This window comes from Sturnira hondurensis, unplaced genomic scaffold, assembly GCF_014824575.4.
Source record: "Sturnira hondurensis isolate 20B ecotype Veracruz unplaced genomic scaffold, ASM1482457v3 Scaffold0009812, whole genome shotgun sequence".
NCBI lineage: Eukaryota > Metazoa > Chordata > Mammalia > Chiroptera > Phyllostomidae > Sturnira > Sturnira hondurensis.
This window is the reverse complement of record NW_028082443.1, coordinates 371,415-386,630: the sequence shown is the minus strand read 5'-3', so window position 1 is coordinate 386,630 and position 15,216 is coordinate 371,415. Positions and strand designations below refer to the sequence as shown.

Sequence of the window (15,216 nt, the reverse complement as noted above, 5' to 3'; positions counted from 1 at the left end):
CACGCCGACTGCTGGTCCTCCCGCCCGCCCTACTGTTGCCCCCATAGGCTGTTTCCACAAGGCAGCTGAGGCATAAATCAGATCTCTCCAGTCCGAGTCGGCTGCAGTGCACACGGCAGCCAGCCTTCCAGGAGGGGTGCGGGGGGGCCAGCGTCCGCCGCTCAGCCTGGGTCTCCAGCCTCTCCACTGGGCGCTGCCCCCAGCTCCCTGTGCCCCGCTGCACTGGTCTCCTGTCTAGTCTGGGCACACGGGTACCTCGCTGCCCCGGGACTTGGCCCTCGCTGTCTCCTTCCCCTGGAGCGCACTCCCCCCACCTTCTCAGGGGTGTCCTGTCACTCACATCCTCAGAGAGGCATCAGCACACCTGGCCTGCAGGGCTTACCACCACCTGGTCCTGCTTCACACGCTACCTGCTCCCTCCATGCAGAGGCCAGACTGTCTCCTGAGGGGAGCGTCCTCGGTGATTAGCTTGCCACCTGGATGTGACGGTGCTGGGTGAATGAGGGCAGGGCCTCGTCTCCCTGTAGCTGTTTTCTCCAGCTCCCTCATCTGCCCACTTCCGTATTTCATCACCACAGGGCTATGCTTCGTGTAGACTGTAAAATCAGACACTTGACTGCATCAGCTGTAACCTGCGTCCTCGTGCCAGCAGATGTGGCGAGCGGTGGGGTCCAGTGGCTGCCAGGAGCCCCTCAGAGCCAGGCTTCTGGTCCTGTCCCACAACGGCTGGGTGGGGCCAGCGGCAGGCTGCTTCGCCTTTTTGTGAAAGACAGACACGAGGACTGACCTCACTGGACCCTGAGGTGAAATGAGTCGGTGTAAAATAGTTACAGTAGAGTCCGGCATGTAGCTTTTTCTGTAATCAGTCTGAGAAGCAGAAAGCACCACCAGGTCGAGGAGGAGGAGGAGACGGGCAGTGGGAACCTGTGCCCTGGCGCTCGGGGCAGGCGCGTCCTTGGGTTCCACGGAGCAGCAGAGGCCACACGGTTCACACGGCTGTTGAAAGGTGGAGACAGAGTCTAAACTGTGGTCTGAGGTCAGGTTCCTGTCAGAAGCAAGGTTCTGGAATGTCTTGGAAAATGGCCTTCGGTTAAGCTCGTGGGACTTGTGTTTGAAACCTAAACCATTTGTCCTTATTAATTTAGGATATCGTGAGTAGTTCACTGAGAATCTGCTGGTAGGGTGATCTATTCTGCTGTATTTTAAAATCTAGGTTTCTACTTTAGTAGGAAAAAGCAAATTAACGCAGGAGAAAGAGTGGAAGGAAGGAATGGGAGTAACGGTAACTGGTTGTGATTGTCTGACACCATAATAAGCCAGACTCCTGGTTACAAGTCACAGGACCCAGTCAGACTGGAGTTGGGCATTGGGTTCCCGTCTTCCTTCCAGGAGCGGCCCCGGGGAGGGGGCCCCTGCACCACCCAGAAGAACCCCAGAAGGCTCTCTGTAGCCCGGCTCAGCCACACGCCAGCTCCTGGAGACCACGCCCTGGGTGGGCTTCAGGGAAGGGGTGTTCTGCCTGACTCCTCTGGGTCACGTGTCCACTTCTGTGGCGGGCAAGGCCAGGCTCTGCAGCTGGGAGCCACGTTGGAATCACATAAACAAAACACAGAAAAGTAGTGTGTGATGTCAGCACCCAGACGTTTTTCCTGATTACATTTTATCTGAGTCCAAATTAAAGGTGGAGTGGTTTATTACAGGCGGTAAAGGGAGATTGTGTCCCCGGCAGGGACGTCAGCAGTGAGGTGGCCTGTCCTGGCCCGTCTGCCGGCCACCACATCTCTGGGTTCTGACTAAGTGCCGGGGCTACTGGGAAATGCTACGGCTATGCATATTACTTAAAATTATGGAAGTTCACAAACTGTTTTTCTAAGATTTATTCGTGTTGCAGAGGAGTACAGGTAAAAGAAAAACAGAAATCAGTTTCTTTGGAGGGAAGAAATACAAGCAGATCACCAGGCGAAGGGGAAATGGAGAGTCTGCCTTGACCTCTAGCACCACCACCCTCCACTCTCTCCCCGACCCCTGGCTGTGCTGGGACGGGGTTGACACGTAACAGCCTGCGAGGCTGGGGTGCTGGTTTGGTGCCTTACTAACTCAGCTGGCTGCCACCCCAGTGCGGGCCCCTCTGTGCTGTCGCTGAGACCCCCTCTCTGACGACCTTCGGTGCAGCGCCGGGCGCTGTGAGCGACACCCCCGTGTGGCACACCGGGCCCCCACCTGGCTGCTCTCCTAGGGGGAGCCCCGTGCCCTACACCTTGTCCCCACCCCGCAGGCCTGGCAGCCAGCCCTCCTCACTCTTTCTCTGGGGACACGTGAAGTGACGTCGCGTCGTGTCTGTCTTTACCTGTGTGTGACTCTCACTGAACCCAGTGCCCTCGAGGGCTACCCACACGGCCGCAGACGGGTTTCCCTTCGGGGGACCAGTCTCCACCCTCCCTTCCCCACACGCCGCCCCTGGCTGTCGGGATGGATGCTGCTGTCATGTGGGTGCAGACGTCTCTACTAGGTCTCGACCTCTGTGTCTTTGGACTAGCCACCCGGAGTGGAGCTGCCGGGTCTCACGGCGGCCTTGACATAATCGGCCCTCCCCGCGGTTTCCACAGTGACTGCACCGGTTCACAGTCCCACCCTCGGTCACGAAGGCTCCCTTTTCCCCACACCCTCGCCAGCGCTCGCTCATGTTGGTTGGTTGACAGCCCTGTGACAGGCATGAGGTGACACCTCGTGGTTTCTTTCGCATCTCCCTGATGAGTGACACTGCCCGTCAGCTGCCTGCCGGCCCCTTGGGTGTCATCTTCGGAAAACTGATTCAGTCAGGTCGTTAGATTTTGTGCCGTTGAGCTGTGTAAGCTCTTCACATAGTTTGGAGGTTAACCCCTTGTCAGACACGTGATTCACACACCTTTCTCGATCAGTTGGGGCTTTCTTCCGTTCACAGGAGCTTTTCCTTGAACGCAGGCCCACTCGCTTCCTTTCTGCTCTTTGCTGTGCTTTTGCCGTCACATCCAGAAAAGGGCTTCCAAGGCCAGTGTCCAGGAGTCAGTCCCCTTTGCTTCTGGGACGTCGGCAGCCTCAGGTCTCACGCTGAGGGCTTCCGTCCACTCTGAGGTCACTTTTGCGAGTGGTGGGAGACAGGGGCCCAGGCCGCCCTCCCCGCTTTCCCAGCACCACTGACTGGGGGCTTCTTTCCCTGTCGAGCCCCTTGGCCACGTGTCAGAATCCGTGGACGGTGTGTGTGCGTGTAGTTCCAGGCTCTCGATTCTGGCCCGTTGGTGTGTGTGTCTGCCTTCCTGACACGACAGCCTCGAATGTCTTGGGAGTCAGGAGTGTGGCTGCTCCAGCCTTGGCCTTTCTCGGGGGGCCACTCGGACTCTGCGGGGTCTTCTGCGGCTTCGTGCACGTTGAGGACCGGTCTCCTAGTTCTGTGGAGAACACCCTTGGTGTTTTCTTAGGGGTACGTTGAACCTGTCGATTGCATTGGGTGGTGTGGACGTCGTAGTGATGCTAATTCTTCCTACGCATGAACTGGGACGTCCGGCCAAGCATCGTCTTCAGTTTCTTTTACCAACGTCTTGTCATCTCGGTGGACAGGTCTCTCCCCTGGTTGGGTTTATTCCTGAGTATTTTCTTGTTCTTGATGCTGCTGTAACGGATTGCTTTTGTCTTCTCCGGATGTTTTGTTGTTAGCCTGTTGAAATGCAGCTGTTTGGGGGGGCCTGCCTGTTGATGTTGTATCTGAAATGTCACGAATTCTTTGGTTGGTTCTAGGAGATTTCTGGTGGGGTCTTCAGGGTTTTCTCCACATACGGTCGTGTCATCGGCAGACAAAGACACTATGGCTTCCCTGCCTGTGTGGGCGCCTTCCGTTTTATCTCCCTGGCCGGGGCGCCGGCCGGGGCTCCCAGTGCTCTGTCGAGTGACTGTGGTGAGAGTGGGTGTCTTCGTCCTGTTCCCGATCTCAGAGGGAGCCTTTCAGCCCCTCACCCCCGGATGTGGTGTTGGCGTGGGCTCCTGCACACCGCCTTCACTATGTCGAGGCGTGTTTGTTCTGCACTGAATTGGCGGAGCGTTTTTTTGTGAAAGGATGCTGTGCTTGGTCAGATGCTCTCTCCGAATCTATTGAGATGATCATATGGTTCCTGTTTTTCATTCTGTAGTGGTAACGGGGCTCCACATTCATGGGTTTGCATGTGTTCAGTCAGCCTGCGTCCCAGACGTAAACCAGTTGATGGTGCTGAGTGGCCCTCTGCGTGCGGTTGGCATTCCGTCTGCTGCTGTGTTGTTGAGAAGCTTTGCATCAGCGCACGCCAGGCACGTCAGTCTGCTCTTTTCTTGCCTTGTGGTGTCCTTCTCCGGCTGTGGTGTCAGGGCGGTGCTGGCTTTGTACCAGGGGCTCGGGGCGTTCGTGGCCTCCCGCTCAGTGTTTTGGACGAGTTTGAGAAGGGGCTGCTGTCGGCCCCTGAGCACCGGCTGCAGTTCCCCAGTGAGACTGTGTCTGGCCCTGGGCCTCCCTGCCTGGGGAGGGGTTGGTTACTGATTCAGTCTTCTTCCTCTTCGTGACGTAGGTTCATGGTAGGCGGTATGTTTCTAGGAACTGACTTATCTCCTTTGGCTTATCCAGCTTGTTGGCGTGTTCTCACGGTCCTTTGAATTCTGTGGTACCAGCTGGAATGTATCCTTTTTCATTTCTGATTTTATGTCTTCTCACTGTTTCTGATTACCCTAGCAAAGGTTTGTTGATTTTGTTTCTGTCATTTCTGTTTTTGGAAACAGCTCCATTGCCACTGATCTTTCCCATTGTTTTTCTGGTGAGGTTTCTTCATTTCAACTTGGAGAGCAGTTTGCTTGTCCAAGGCGCCCTTGCTCCCAAGTGGAGGGGGACGGCCCCCCCCCAGCAGCGTGTCTGTGGCGGGCGAGCGCTACCCTGTGGCTTCGAGAGCCGTTTCAATGGGAGTAAAGCAGAGTCGGGGAGAATGACCCTTTGTGACCAGCTCCCACCCCCAGCGTCTTGGGAAAAGCCGAAGTCCGTGCTTCTCAGACCTCTGCCTGGGCGTGTGTGATGCCTCAGGACCCTGTGAACACAGGTGGACACGGCCAGATGCTGGGAGAAGTAACTTCACATGTGTAACCCTGGTTCTGTGCTGTGCACCCTAAAGCTTTCCGTTCTGTTTTATTTTGCTGCCCTGTTTATAGTCCGCTGCGGAGTCAGTGGGCTTTGTCTGCACTGTTTGCGGAGGCAGCGAGGTCACGTGCTGTGGTCTGAGCCATGCTGGCCGAAGGTCCTGTCAGGGTTAATCGGCGTCCAGTGCCGCCCCTGCAGCCCCCGCCTCCACCCTGCGCCTGGGTTCATTCTTGGTTTCCCCAGAAAGGCTGCTCCCCCTTCTCATGTGACCCTCCTTTGTTCTGCACACACTGCTACTTTGTGTGCGGCCCCCCCAACCCGCCCCCACCGTCCCCCGCACCGTGCCAGCTTGGCGTCAGGCACTGGCTGGGGGTTGGCCCAGTGGCTTCACATATCAAAAGGAAGCCCCCCCTTTAGGTGAGTGAAAGTTTTAGGGGGATCTGGCCTCCCGGGGCAGGAAGCCTGAGCCCAGAGGTGGGGGCCTCCTCTGGCCAGAGGGACAGGCGTGAAGTTCAGAGTCACGGAGCCACGCTCACACCCCTTTCCCCTGCCTCTTGCCACCTGCAGGTAAATTCTACTGCAAACCTCACTACTGTCACCGCCTGTCCGGCTCCGCGCAGAGGAAGAGACCGGCGGTGACCCCCCTGCCTGGGAAGGTAAGGGTCCCCTGTCCTTGAGGGCCCAAGTGCCTCGGCATTGGGACTGATCAGGGCGCAGCTGAAGCGCCTGCAGAGTGGGTGCCGAATTGCCCTTCCTGGGTGGGGGTGGTGCTCTGGAGGGAGTCCTGGGTCCAGTGCGGGGAGGGGCATGCCACTGGGGCCAGGGTCCGTCGCTCTCTCTTCTGTGACCGAGAGCAGCTCCGCCCTTGGTGTCACGACTGCACGGGCGTTGCCCAGTCAGTGCAGGCAGACCCCGTCCTGTCTCTGCAAAGGGCCTTGTGGGAGGAGGTCTGGGGGGTGGAGCCGGGCATGGGCTCCTTGGGAGGGGTCTGGAGAGTGGTTTCTGAAGAAGGACCTACTGTGTGAGCAGCATGGCTCTGGGCTGCTGGGCACCCTGCCTCCCGAGCTCAGCAGCTTCAGCCCCTCACTCTTCTCCCTGTGGACTTTCCCAGGATGCCAGAGCACCCCTGCAGGAGGGCCCCGCGGCAGACGCAAGTGGACAGGCCAGCGGTGCCGCTGGCCCCGCGGAGAGAACTCCAGGTAGCCTTACTTCCTTGTTTGGCTGGGTGGCAAGTCACTCGCTGGGCCTGTGTGACAAGGCCAGGGGGGTGAGCCAGCACCTCCAAAGCAACATCTCTGCGCTTGGGCTTCAGGTGGCCCAAAACCCCCTGGACTCCTTTTTCATGTGCCAGCTGCTCGCGTTCGGAGTCCCCTTTCTCTATGGCCTGTCAGAGGTGCTGGTGCAGATCCGTGGGGAGTTTCACGGGCAGGCCGGGGCCGCCCGGGGCACCGTCTGGTGAGCGAGCGGGACCCCCAAGTCTGCTTCACACCTCAGTGTCGCTGTAGCCGTCAGACACGTGAGGGTGGCTGCCACAGGCTCCATGCGGGTCACCAGGACTTCAGAAGCCGCTGCCCTGCCACCGACCCCATGCGAGCGCAGAGTTGCAGGGCCTCTCGCAGTTCTAGTCTGGGACTCCCGGCGGAGCACAGAGGTGGACACGCGCCCGTGGTCTGGACTGGCATGCACCTGAACTTGGAACTCTCACGTCCCCCTCCCTATTTAGGTATCTCGGTGGGCTGACACTTGTCTGCTCTTTGACCTGTGCCCACTGAAGGTCGTGCCCTGCCCTGACCGCTGGGGGCACGTGACCTCCTCAGGAGGATGGAACCCTGACTGTGCTGCCCCTCCCCTCCCTGTGTCGGGTGGGGCCCCACCCCTCCAACAGCAGTCTCTCAGGTCTCAGGGCAGGACTTGGGGGCTCACGGGCACCCCGCTCACTGTGGAGAGCTGCATTTCCCCCCCTAAACTGCCTCTCTCTGCTGCCCATCCAGCCAGCCTGTGCGACCTGCCCATGAGTCAGCCCAGAGCTGGCAGGGGGGTGGGGCGGGGTGGGGGGAGTGGGAGGCCAGCAGAGCCACGTGTCTGCCCCATGTTTCCGCTCAGGCAAAGCAAATGTATCGAAAGCAGCGTGTAAAGATTCACAAAATCTGTGTAAAAACTAAAGATGGTCAGCTGATGCCAGGATGGTGGAGAAGGCAGGGGGCAGGAAGGGACACAGGTTACCCACTCAGCCTTCACATGAAAGGGCCCAGGGCCAGCTCTTTCCCATGCGGAAGAGCTGGTGTGCATCTGGGAGAGGTGGGGTACGCCCCGGGGGACCCCTACTCAGGGACTGGAGGTCGAGCACAGTGAACTGGGTTCCTCCCCTTGCACAGGCCCTTTTTATAACCAGGGAGTCTTCTCAGTGCCCTGCAGGTTATACGCACGTTTTGTGGCCACGGAAGGTTCTGGAACCTTTAGTAGCCTTGAGCCCTTTATAGTCTGTCTGTCCTATGAAGGGCTGACAGCCCTTTGCCAAACATGGGAAGCGCTGGCAGAGAGAAGGGCCAAAGGGATCGAGCCAGGTCAGGGTCCCGTGCACCACAAGGTGTGTCTGACCAGGTCTTGACCCAGCAGAGACAGGTTTTCCGAGGAGCCTGGCTGCTCCGTAAAACAGTCACAGGGATTGAACCCTCCTGGGTACAGAGCACAGGATAGTCTTTAAAAGGGGCAGGCTCAGTGGGGTCCGGGCTCTCCCGGGCAGATGGCGTCTTTTCCCTTCTGTCTGGTTCAGTTTGCTGCTCTTGTTCCGTTGGGAAGCATCGGGGGTCTCGGGGTTCTGCAGAGAAGAAGAGACCTTAGGAGCAGGGAGAGGAGATGAAACTGGGTTAGACAGTCACATCCTTGGCACAGTGATCCCCACCCCAATCTTGGTGGGGGCGGTGAGAGTTGGCAGCGTGGTCGAAGAACCAAAACAAACCAAGACTCAAAGCCTTGAATTAAAATCAGTCCCCAAGGTGCTCTGCTCTGATGGTGACTTACTTGCCTGGTGTAGCCCAAGGGGCCGAGCTGTGGCACCTCAGACCCAGAGCCTGAGCCCCGGGTGAGGGAGGCAGGCACCGTTCCCTCTGGAGGGGGCCCTGCGGTGGCAGGAGGGCCAGGCCTGGGTCTACACCAGAGACAGGGCTGTGGGGCTGAGTGTGGCCCCAGGGAGGAGCTCTGTCCGGAGAGGCGTCGGGGCTTTGCCGGCAGCCTCTGCAGAAAGGGACAGAGGCGTGGTCTTTCATAGTTGCCATGGAAGAGGCTTGTTTTCTCCTTGGACAGGGATTTCCTTCTTTGTATCCCAAGTTAAGCTTTGGTTAACTAGAATTTCCTTTTGGAAAAGCTTCGGAAAAACTCAGGGTTTCGGTGTCCTCGCATGTGGTAGATGGCAGCCATGACTCCGGGCCCAAGGCACACGTGCCCCACTGCACTCAGGAGGAGAGAGCTGCTCGCGTGTGCTTAGCTGTGCTGAGAGCAAAGGCCCGTCCCCCGAGGCCCTGTCCCCCAGACCCCGTCCCTGCAGCCGGCAGGACGCACCCTGGCAGCACCTCGTCCTTGCCCTTCCTTCCCCTTCCAGAACCCCTGCCGTCTCCCCGGGGTTCTCTGTCCGTGCACCAAAACCGCGACTGGTGCCCCAAACACAACCAGCCCCCGAGGTCCAAGTGGACTCTAGGCCTGCGGTGCAGTGTCGTCTCTCTGTGGCCGTCCTGTCTGGAGGGCGTTGTTGACAGTGCTGCTGTTGTGTGCTTGTGACGCTGAGACTCTTTTCTGTCCTCAGAGCTGGTAAACCCTTCATTCCCCAGTGTCCGGCCCTCGCCCAGAGTGCCTTTTCTGGGCCCCATGCACCCCGCCCTGACTGCAAGAGAGGTCTGGGCACCAACCAGCAGAGAAAGGAAACCCCAAGTGGGCTCTGTGCCACCTGAGTGCGCACCCTGAACCGCATGGAGCCTTTTTTTGTCCAGAGGAGTCCTGGTCACCTCTCAGGTGGTGGATAACCCAAAATGGGGCAACAGATGGACAGGACGGGGAACCCTTTGTCTCTTGTCATCTGAGGGAGAAGGCAGCTTTAACCTAAAAAGGGCCTCTCAGAGAGAGGACTGCCCAGCAGGTGCCCGCTCCCTACCCCCAGCACCCCTGCCTAATGCTAAAAGGGCGCTAGGAACGCAGGCGTGGCTTTGCGCCCCAACCGGCAGTGCAGGTGCTCAGTCCTGGCTCTTGTCGGGATGTCTTTCCCGCCCCGCCCCCCGGAGTTCCCGAGGGGCGTCTCTGCAGAACCCGCTCATGCAGCAGAGATGCTGTGGCCCGGCCGAGCACCCCAGCGCTGCCCGGGAGTCTTAGTTAACGGTGGTGCGTGGGTGTTGAGGTCTGTACACGTAGCTATTTATAGAGATTTCGTTTCATGTATATATGAGCAGATATCTATATATTGTGAGTCCAGTAATAATAACAACAACAATAATAATGAAGCTGCTTCTAAAGTTCCTTCTTCCTTGGTTCTGGAAACCAGGGGACTGACCTTGGTGAGACAGCCTCGGCTGGGCTGCAGCTCTGCTCCACCTGGGAGGGAGCCGGCCAGCCGCACACCCGTGCAGTCCGCACACCCGTGCAGCTGGGGCTCGGGGTTGGAAGCTCAGAAACTGGGCAGGCCCACTCCCAGCCTCAGGAAGTTGGTTCAGGAGCAAACTGTGGAGGTCCAGGTTCTGCTGGGAGACTCCACAGAGAACCCTAGCCTCCCACTCCCACCCCACTGTGTTCTCAGGCTTAGTTGTGGCTCTACTGGGCTGCCCATTGCTGCTTGGTGTCCAGTGTGACCCTGAAAGGGGCCCCTCTCCACCCCCTTCAGCTCAGGGTAAAGGAAAAGGTGGGGGTGGGGGGCAGCAGGCTGGGCCCACAGAAGCCGGAGTGAGCAAGGGAGGGAGGGCGGCTGAGCCCAGGAGCAGCCCACCCACCTCTGCCTGCCCTTCCCCACAGCCATCACTGTGCCCTCGTTTTTAACCTGTGCTGTCTGAGTTTTTGGTGTGTTTCTTCGTGAGTTTTTAATTTAACTGTGTAACTTTGTTTTCTGCAGTTTCTGTGAAACTAAGGTGTTGTGCTTTTCTTTTCTTTTTTTTTTTTGAACGAGTGTTACTATTCTTAAGAGAATAAACTCCAAACAATCTTCGGGTTTCTGAGTTTTTCTTTTCCTTCCCTTTTTCCTGATAGGAGTGGCGAAGGGGGCAGGGCAGGCGGGGCAGGACCGCGTTAAGCGAGGAGCTTGGGTGCAGGTGCCTGGGATACACCCGTGGCCGTGTTCAGGGCTGGAAGACGTTTTACTTTGTAGCAGCCGTGGGTGGGAAAGGATGAGAAAATGCCCCCGTGTCCCACGTTTGAGCCGCCAGTGTGAGAGCCGAGGGCAGAGCTGACGAGGGGGGAGTGTTCCGTGCCATGGGTAGACCCTGCTTCAGCTCCGGTGCCCCCGCGGACTGGGAGCAGCTCCACCCCCTCTCCAGCTGCCGGGCTTTTGCCGGAGGGGCAGGGGGCCCCCACCCCTGCCCCGCTGCCGGTGCCTGAGGCTCTTACTCTGGGCTCCCTGGTGAGGAAGCTCTTACTCCGGGCTCCCGCGCCCTGCCACTCCCTCCCGTGCGTGCAGCTTTGCTGTGGCCCAGGTGCTGAGCCGGGATATCCAGTTCTGCTTGTCCACTCCAGCCTGGAGGGACATGCCTGTCCCTGCCCCCCACACGGTGCTGTGTGGGCACAGTGGCACAGCCCAGCTTGGGTGCTGAATGGGCCCACAGAGGGCGGCATGTGGGGGGCACTCGGGGCCAGGTCTGCTCCTGATGGGCTCTAGGGACCCGGTGTCTGTCGTCACCAAGGCCTGCTGGCCTCCTGGGACTTGAGGAGCCATGTGGCAGGGTCCTGAGTGAGCCTGGCAGGGAGGTTCTGCATCCACGCCGAGCTCACAACTCTGCCGAGCACGGATGTCTGTTGCTCTTTGACCCTCAATGCTGCTGGCTCAGACTCAGAGGGTTTCATTGGCCTCCCCCGGCCTTCTCGTCCTCACACCCCCCCAAGGCTTTCGGTGCACTGGTCCCCACTCTTCGAAGTCAGTCTGTCAGTATCCAGGAGCCTGCACCAGGCCGAGGGGAAGAGCTTGGGGTGTGGGGGACACAGCAGGTCACAGCGAGTTGACTACGGGTCGGCACTGGGGAGGAGCAGGCGTGTGTGTGTGACCCTCAGGCTTGAGCCTTGGCTGCCGTGGGCTGTCTTGGACAGTGCCGGGCAGCACCTCAGAGAGCGTGACAGCAGATGGGACTCTGCCACCTACTGTGAGACCCTAGAGAACAGCCCTCGGGCCTCCGTTTCTGTCAAGTTTCTGCAGCCTCGTCTCTTCTTTTCTTCTGAGTTCCCTGGTGATTTCCCCTGATAGAGGCCCAAGGTGCAGAGGCGGCTAGGGGACCCCCCCAGGACCCTCTTTTTACTGAAAGTAGGGCACAGGCCTCACAGGTGCTCCCTGAGGTGCAAGGAGAAGGGACACCCACACCGAGCTGTGTGGACGCAGCAGCCAGGCAGGCGTGTCGGGAAGAGCCCTCCCCTTAGGGCTGAGGCTGATTTTCCTCTGAAGAGTCCCAGTGCCCTTACGGAGCTCCAACCCTCGTCAAGTGCCTGTGAGGCAGAGTCGTGGTGACTCACAGGAGGGTGTCCCTGCCTCGGGGAGGCCTGGAGGCCGTGTCCCCGAATCACTATCCAGTTTTCTGTTGTCCTGTTGGCTGTGCCCTGTCTCTTCGCCACCCGCACCCAGTGGGGGATGGGCCAGCCCACAGGAACACCTGCCCTGCACCTGGACAGGGGAAGAAGCGCGGCCCCAGCACATGCCCCTCTCTGTTACTTCCCGGTTGTACCCGCTGCATGGACACTGCCTCCTTTTACTTCCTGTAGGTCAGCTCCCGCCCCGCACTGCCTGCAACTTCTGACTGTTTCCGGGTCACTGGAGTGGGCCTCCAAGAAAGACCTCGGGCAAGAGGTGGCGTCCCTGCCCACTGGGAGGAGGGCAGCGGCATCCTCAGAGCACTCCCCAAACCTGAGGCAGCAAACCCCCACGCTGAGGCCCTTCTCTGGCATGCAGGCAGTTTGGAGACCCCTTCTAGCAGAAGGGAGCCCAAGGCCCCAGCTCTGCCCGGTGTAGGACAGCCTTCCCTGGGGCCCCGCTGGGAAAACCTGGGAGTGGAGTCGGCATCGCTGTGGCGACCGTTGCTTCCCGCTGCCCACTGTAGTGTCGGGCTTGTTTCCACTCCATCACTGTGATATTACTGTGTAGCCCGGGCTTTTTAAGTTATTATTATTATTTTTCTTTAGAGAGAGGAAAAGGAGAGAGAAAGGAAGGGAGACCGTACCAATGTGTGGTTCCCTCTCACGCACTCCCTACTGGAGACCTGGCCTGCAACCCAGGCATGTGCCCTGACTGAGGATCGAACCAGTGGCCTCTTGGTTCGCAGTCCGGTGCTCAATCCACCGAGCCATGCCAGCCCTGGCGAAACTGTAGTCTGTAATAATTATGTTCTGTTCAGTGGGCCCTGCCAGCAGAAGAGCTCAGGCCCTTGCTCCCAGAGCACCAGCTTCTCTGAGAGCCCGAGGCCGCCTTCCCTGCACCCCCGCCACAGTCCCTCCCGCCCCCAGGGAAGGCAAGCCACCTAAGGGAAGGCCCCCCCAGTACCACCAGGCCGGCACCCTGAGGCGCTGGGGGGCCTTAGGACCGCTGTGGGTTTTGCTTTTTGTCAACAAACACTACAGAATCGGGACTGTTTCCCAGGCAGATCGCTGAGTGAATGTCCTCATTCCGTCCTCGTGTTATTTCAAGGTTACTAAAAGCAGGGACACCGGGGGTGCACATCTGGAGGGGCCATCTCGGCATTGGAACCTGAAACGTGCCGTTAGGTCGACGCTCACGGAGGCCTAGGGAGGCAGTTTGTCTCTGAGGAGCAAATCTAGCCCAGTAACAGAGAAATAGCTGGTTTCGACAAGGACGGAGGTGTTAGAGCTTATAGATTCTTGTCGCCCTGTTTTTAGAACTCGGGCCGTGTCTGGAAAGGCTGTGTTGGAGAGAGACCCACTGCACAGTGTCCCCTCACCCTCCTCCCAACCCGACTCTTACTCGCTTCATCGGTTCTCCTTAAATGTTCTCTCTCGAGTTTCGTCTAAACCAGCCCCCCGCCTGCCCGTTGGCGGGTTCACCCTTCTTGGGAGTCCAGCACCGGGAGGCTCAGCCTCGGGCCTCAGGCTGTGCTGGGCCTCCTGGGTGGGGAGGAACTGTCTGCAGGAGGGAAGAGCTCAGGTCACTGGCTCTGCCGGGCCACGGGGAGGTGACAGCCACTTCCCATGCTGCAGCCCCACCGTGATGGGGCTGCCCGTGTCCTCAACCAAGAGAGCGCCCCTTCTCTGCTGACGACTCTTCTTCAGAAAAAATGAGGAGGAAGACCAGAGCTGCCCTGACCCCGGCTTCCCTGGCGACTGGCGCTCATCGGGCCCTGCGGCAGCCACTGTGACCAGGGCACAGAGAGGTAGAGCGTCCTGACGATAGCAGCCGGCAGGGAGCACTCAGGCCCTGGATGTCGGGCCCTGCCCTGGGGCTTCATGTGTTTTATCCACCACCTCGCACAGGGGCCAGCCAGGGGACGGGCAGGCAGCCGCCCACCCCGCCCCCTGCAGCTGTGACCTCCAGGTGAGCCGAGAGGGAAGAGCGCCGTAATCGAGGTTCTCAGAGACAGGCTCGGATGCCCTGCCCACATTCTTACTCCTGGGACGCGCCCATCCCCGAATTCCTCACTGCGATCCCCACCAGGAACCGTGCCTGCAGAGAGCAGCGGGCCGCAGAGCCGAGGTCTGCACCACCAGAACGCGTGGAGGGAGAGGATGACGCCCGCTGACCGACCGGATGGATGATGGACGCCCTCTTCTCAGGGGGGGTCCCCGTTTTACGGGTGCAGCCAGCCTGTGTGGGCCCCGCAGGGTGGTCACCCTGCAGCCCAGCCGTCTGCCGCCAGCGTGTCATGGGCCACATCCCCCGCCTGGTCGCCGGACTCTGCTCGATAACCACCAGCTGGCCTGCGTCTGTTTGGGTTTGTTCGGTTCTGTCTGTTTCGTGCAGATTCCACGCGTGAGTGAAGTCAGGCGGCACTTGTGCCCCTGCGGCCGTGTTTCGTCTTTCTCACAGCCACGTCGCATCCACTGTGTAAATGCGACACAGCATCCCCTCACCTGCTGAGGGGCGTTTGGTTGCTCCCCTGTCTCGGCCACTGTGGACGGTGCTGCAGTGTCTGGTTTTGGTCTTTAGGGATAAAGCCCAGCCTGAAGCTGTGTTGTTGTTAAGAAGGAGCCCACGACGGTTCCTCCCTGCGTCGCTCCGAAGGGAACAGTCAGCGGTCTAGGGAGTTGTCGGTGGTTCTCTGGTCCCCAGAGTAACTGCTCTGACCTAGGACCTCCGCTCACTTGGGACTTTCTGTGCCGCCTCGAGTCCTTCCGCAGGCCCCTGGGGTGGAGGAGCCGACAGCTCCGTTCTCCCTGGCTGCTTCTGCAGACGCCATTTACAGCCCTTGCGGGACCTGCCTGCCCCGCTCCAGAGGGGCAGTGTGTGTCAGGGGCAGACAGTGTCTGGCTCTCGAAGTCCTGCCAGTTGGAGCAGAGTGCCCGGTGACAGGAGAGGAACACGGAAGTTCTCAGGTATCCAAGTTGCAGCCACTGAAGACTGAACTCCCGGGAAGTGACTGACGGCAGCCGTGGGCTCACCTGCACCTCGCTGCAGGCTGCGCCCCGTTGGACGCAGACACGTCCAGGAGATCTCCCGAGCGTGTGCACCCTGGCTGGGAGCCGCCAAGGCCGCCGATGGAATGTTTCCAGAAAAGGGGGGAAAAGGAGCTGGGAACACGAGGAATTTCTCGGTGCTGTGCCCAGGAGGCTGGATTTGGGGCCAGGGGCTCCTGTGGTGACGTTGCAGGGCCGTCCCACCCACCAGCAGGCCTCCTGCCTCCCCCGGGAAAGGGGAGGGGAAGGACGACAGGTAACCAAACTTGTTTTTGGTCTCTTAACTTTTACCTTGG

General features: G+C 59.4%; 1 protein-coding gene across 1 annotated transcript in view; it reads left to right on the top strand.

The window, feature by feature from the left end:
* The window catches only part of MICAL3 (microtubule associated monooxygenase, calponin and LIM domain containing 3), a 131,753-nt gene that overhangs the window by 77,796 nt on the left and 38,741 nt on the right, over positions 1–15,216 (top strand). The window contains exons 23-24 of the mRNA XM_037058076.1: positions 5,693–5,781; positions 6,237–6,324. Coding sequence (XP_036913971.1) covers positions 5,693–5,781; positions 6,237–6,324 — 177 coding nt within the window. The remainder of the gene's footprint in view (positions 1–5,692; positions 5,782–6,236; positions 6,325–15,216) is intronic.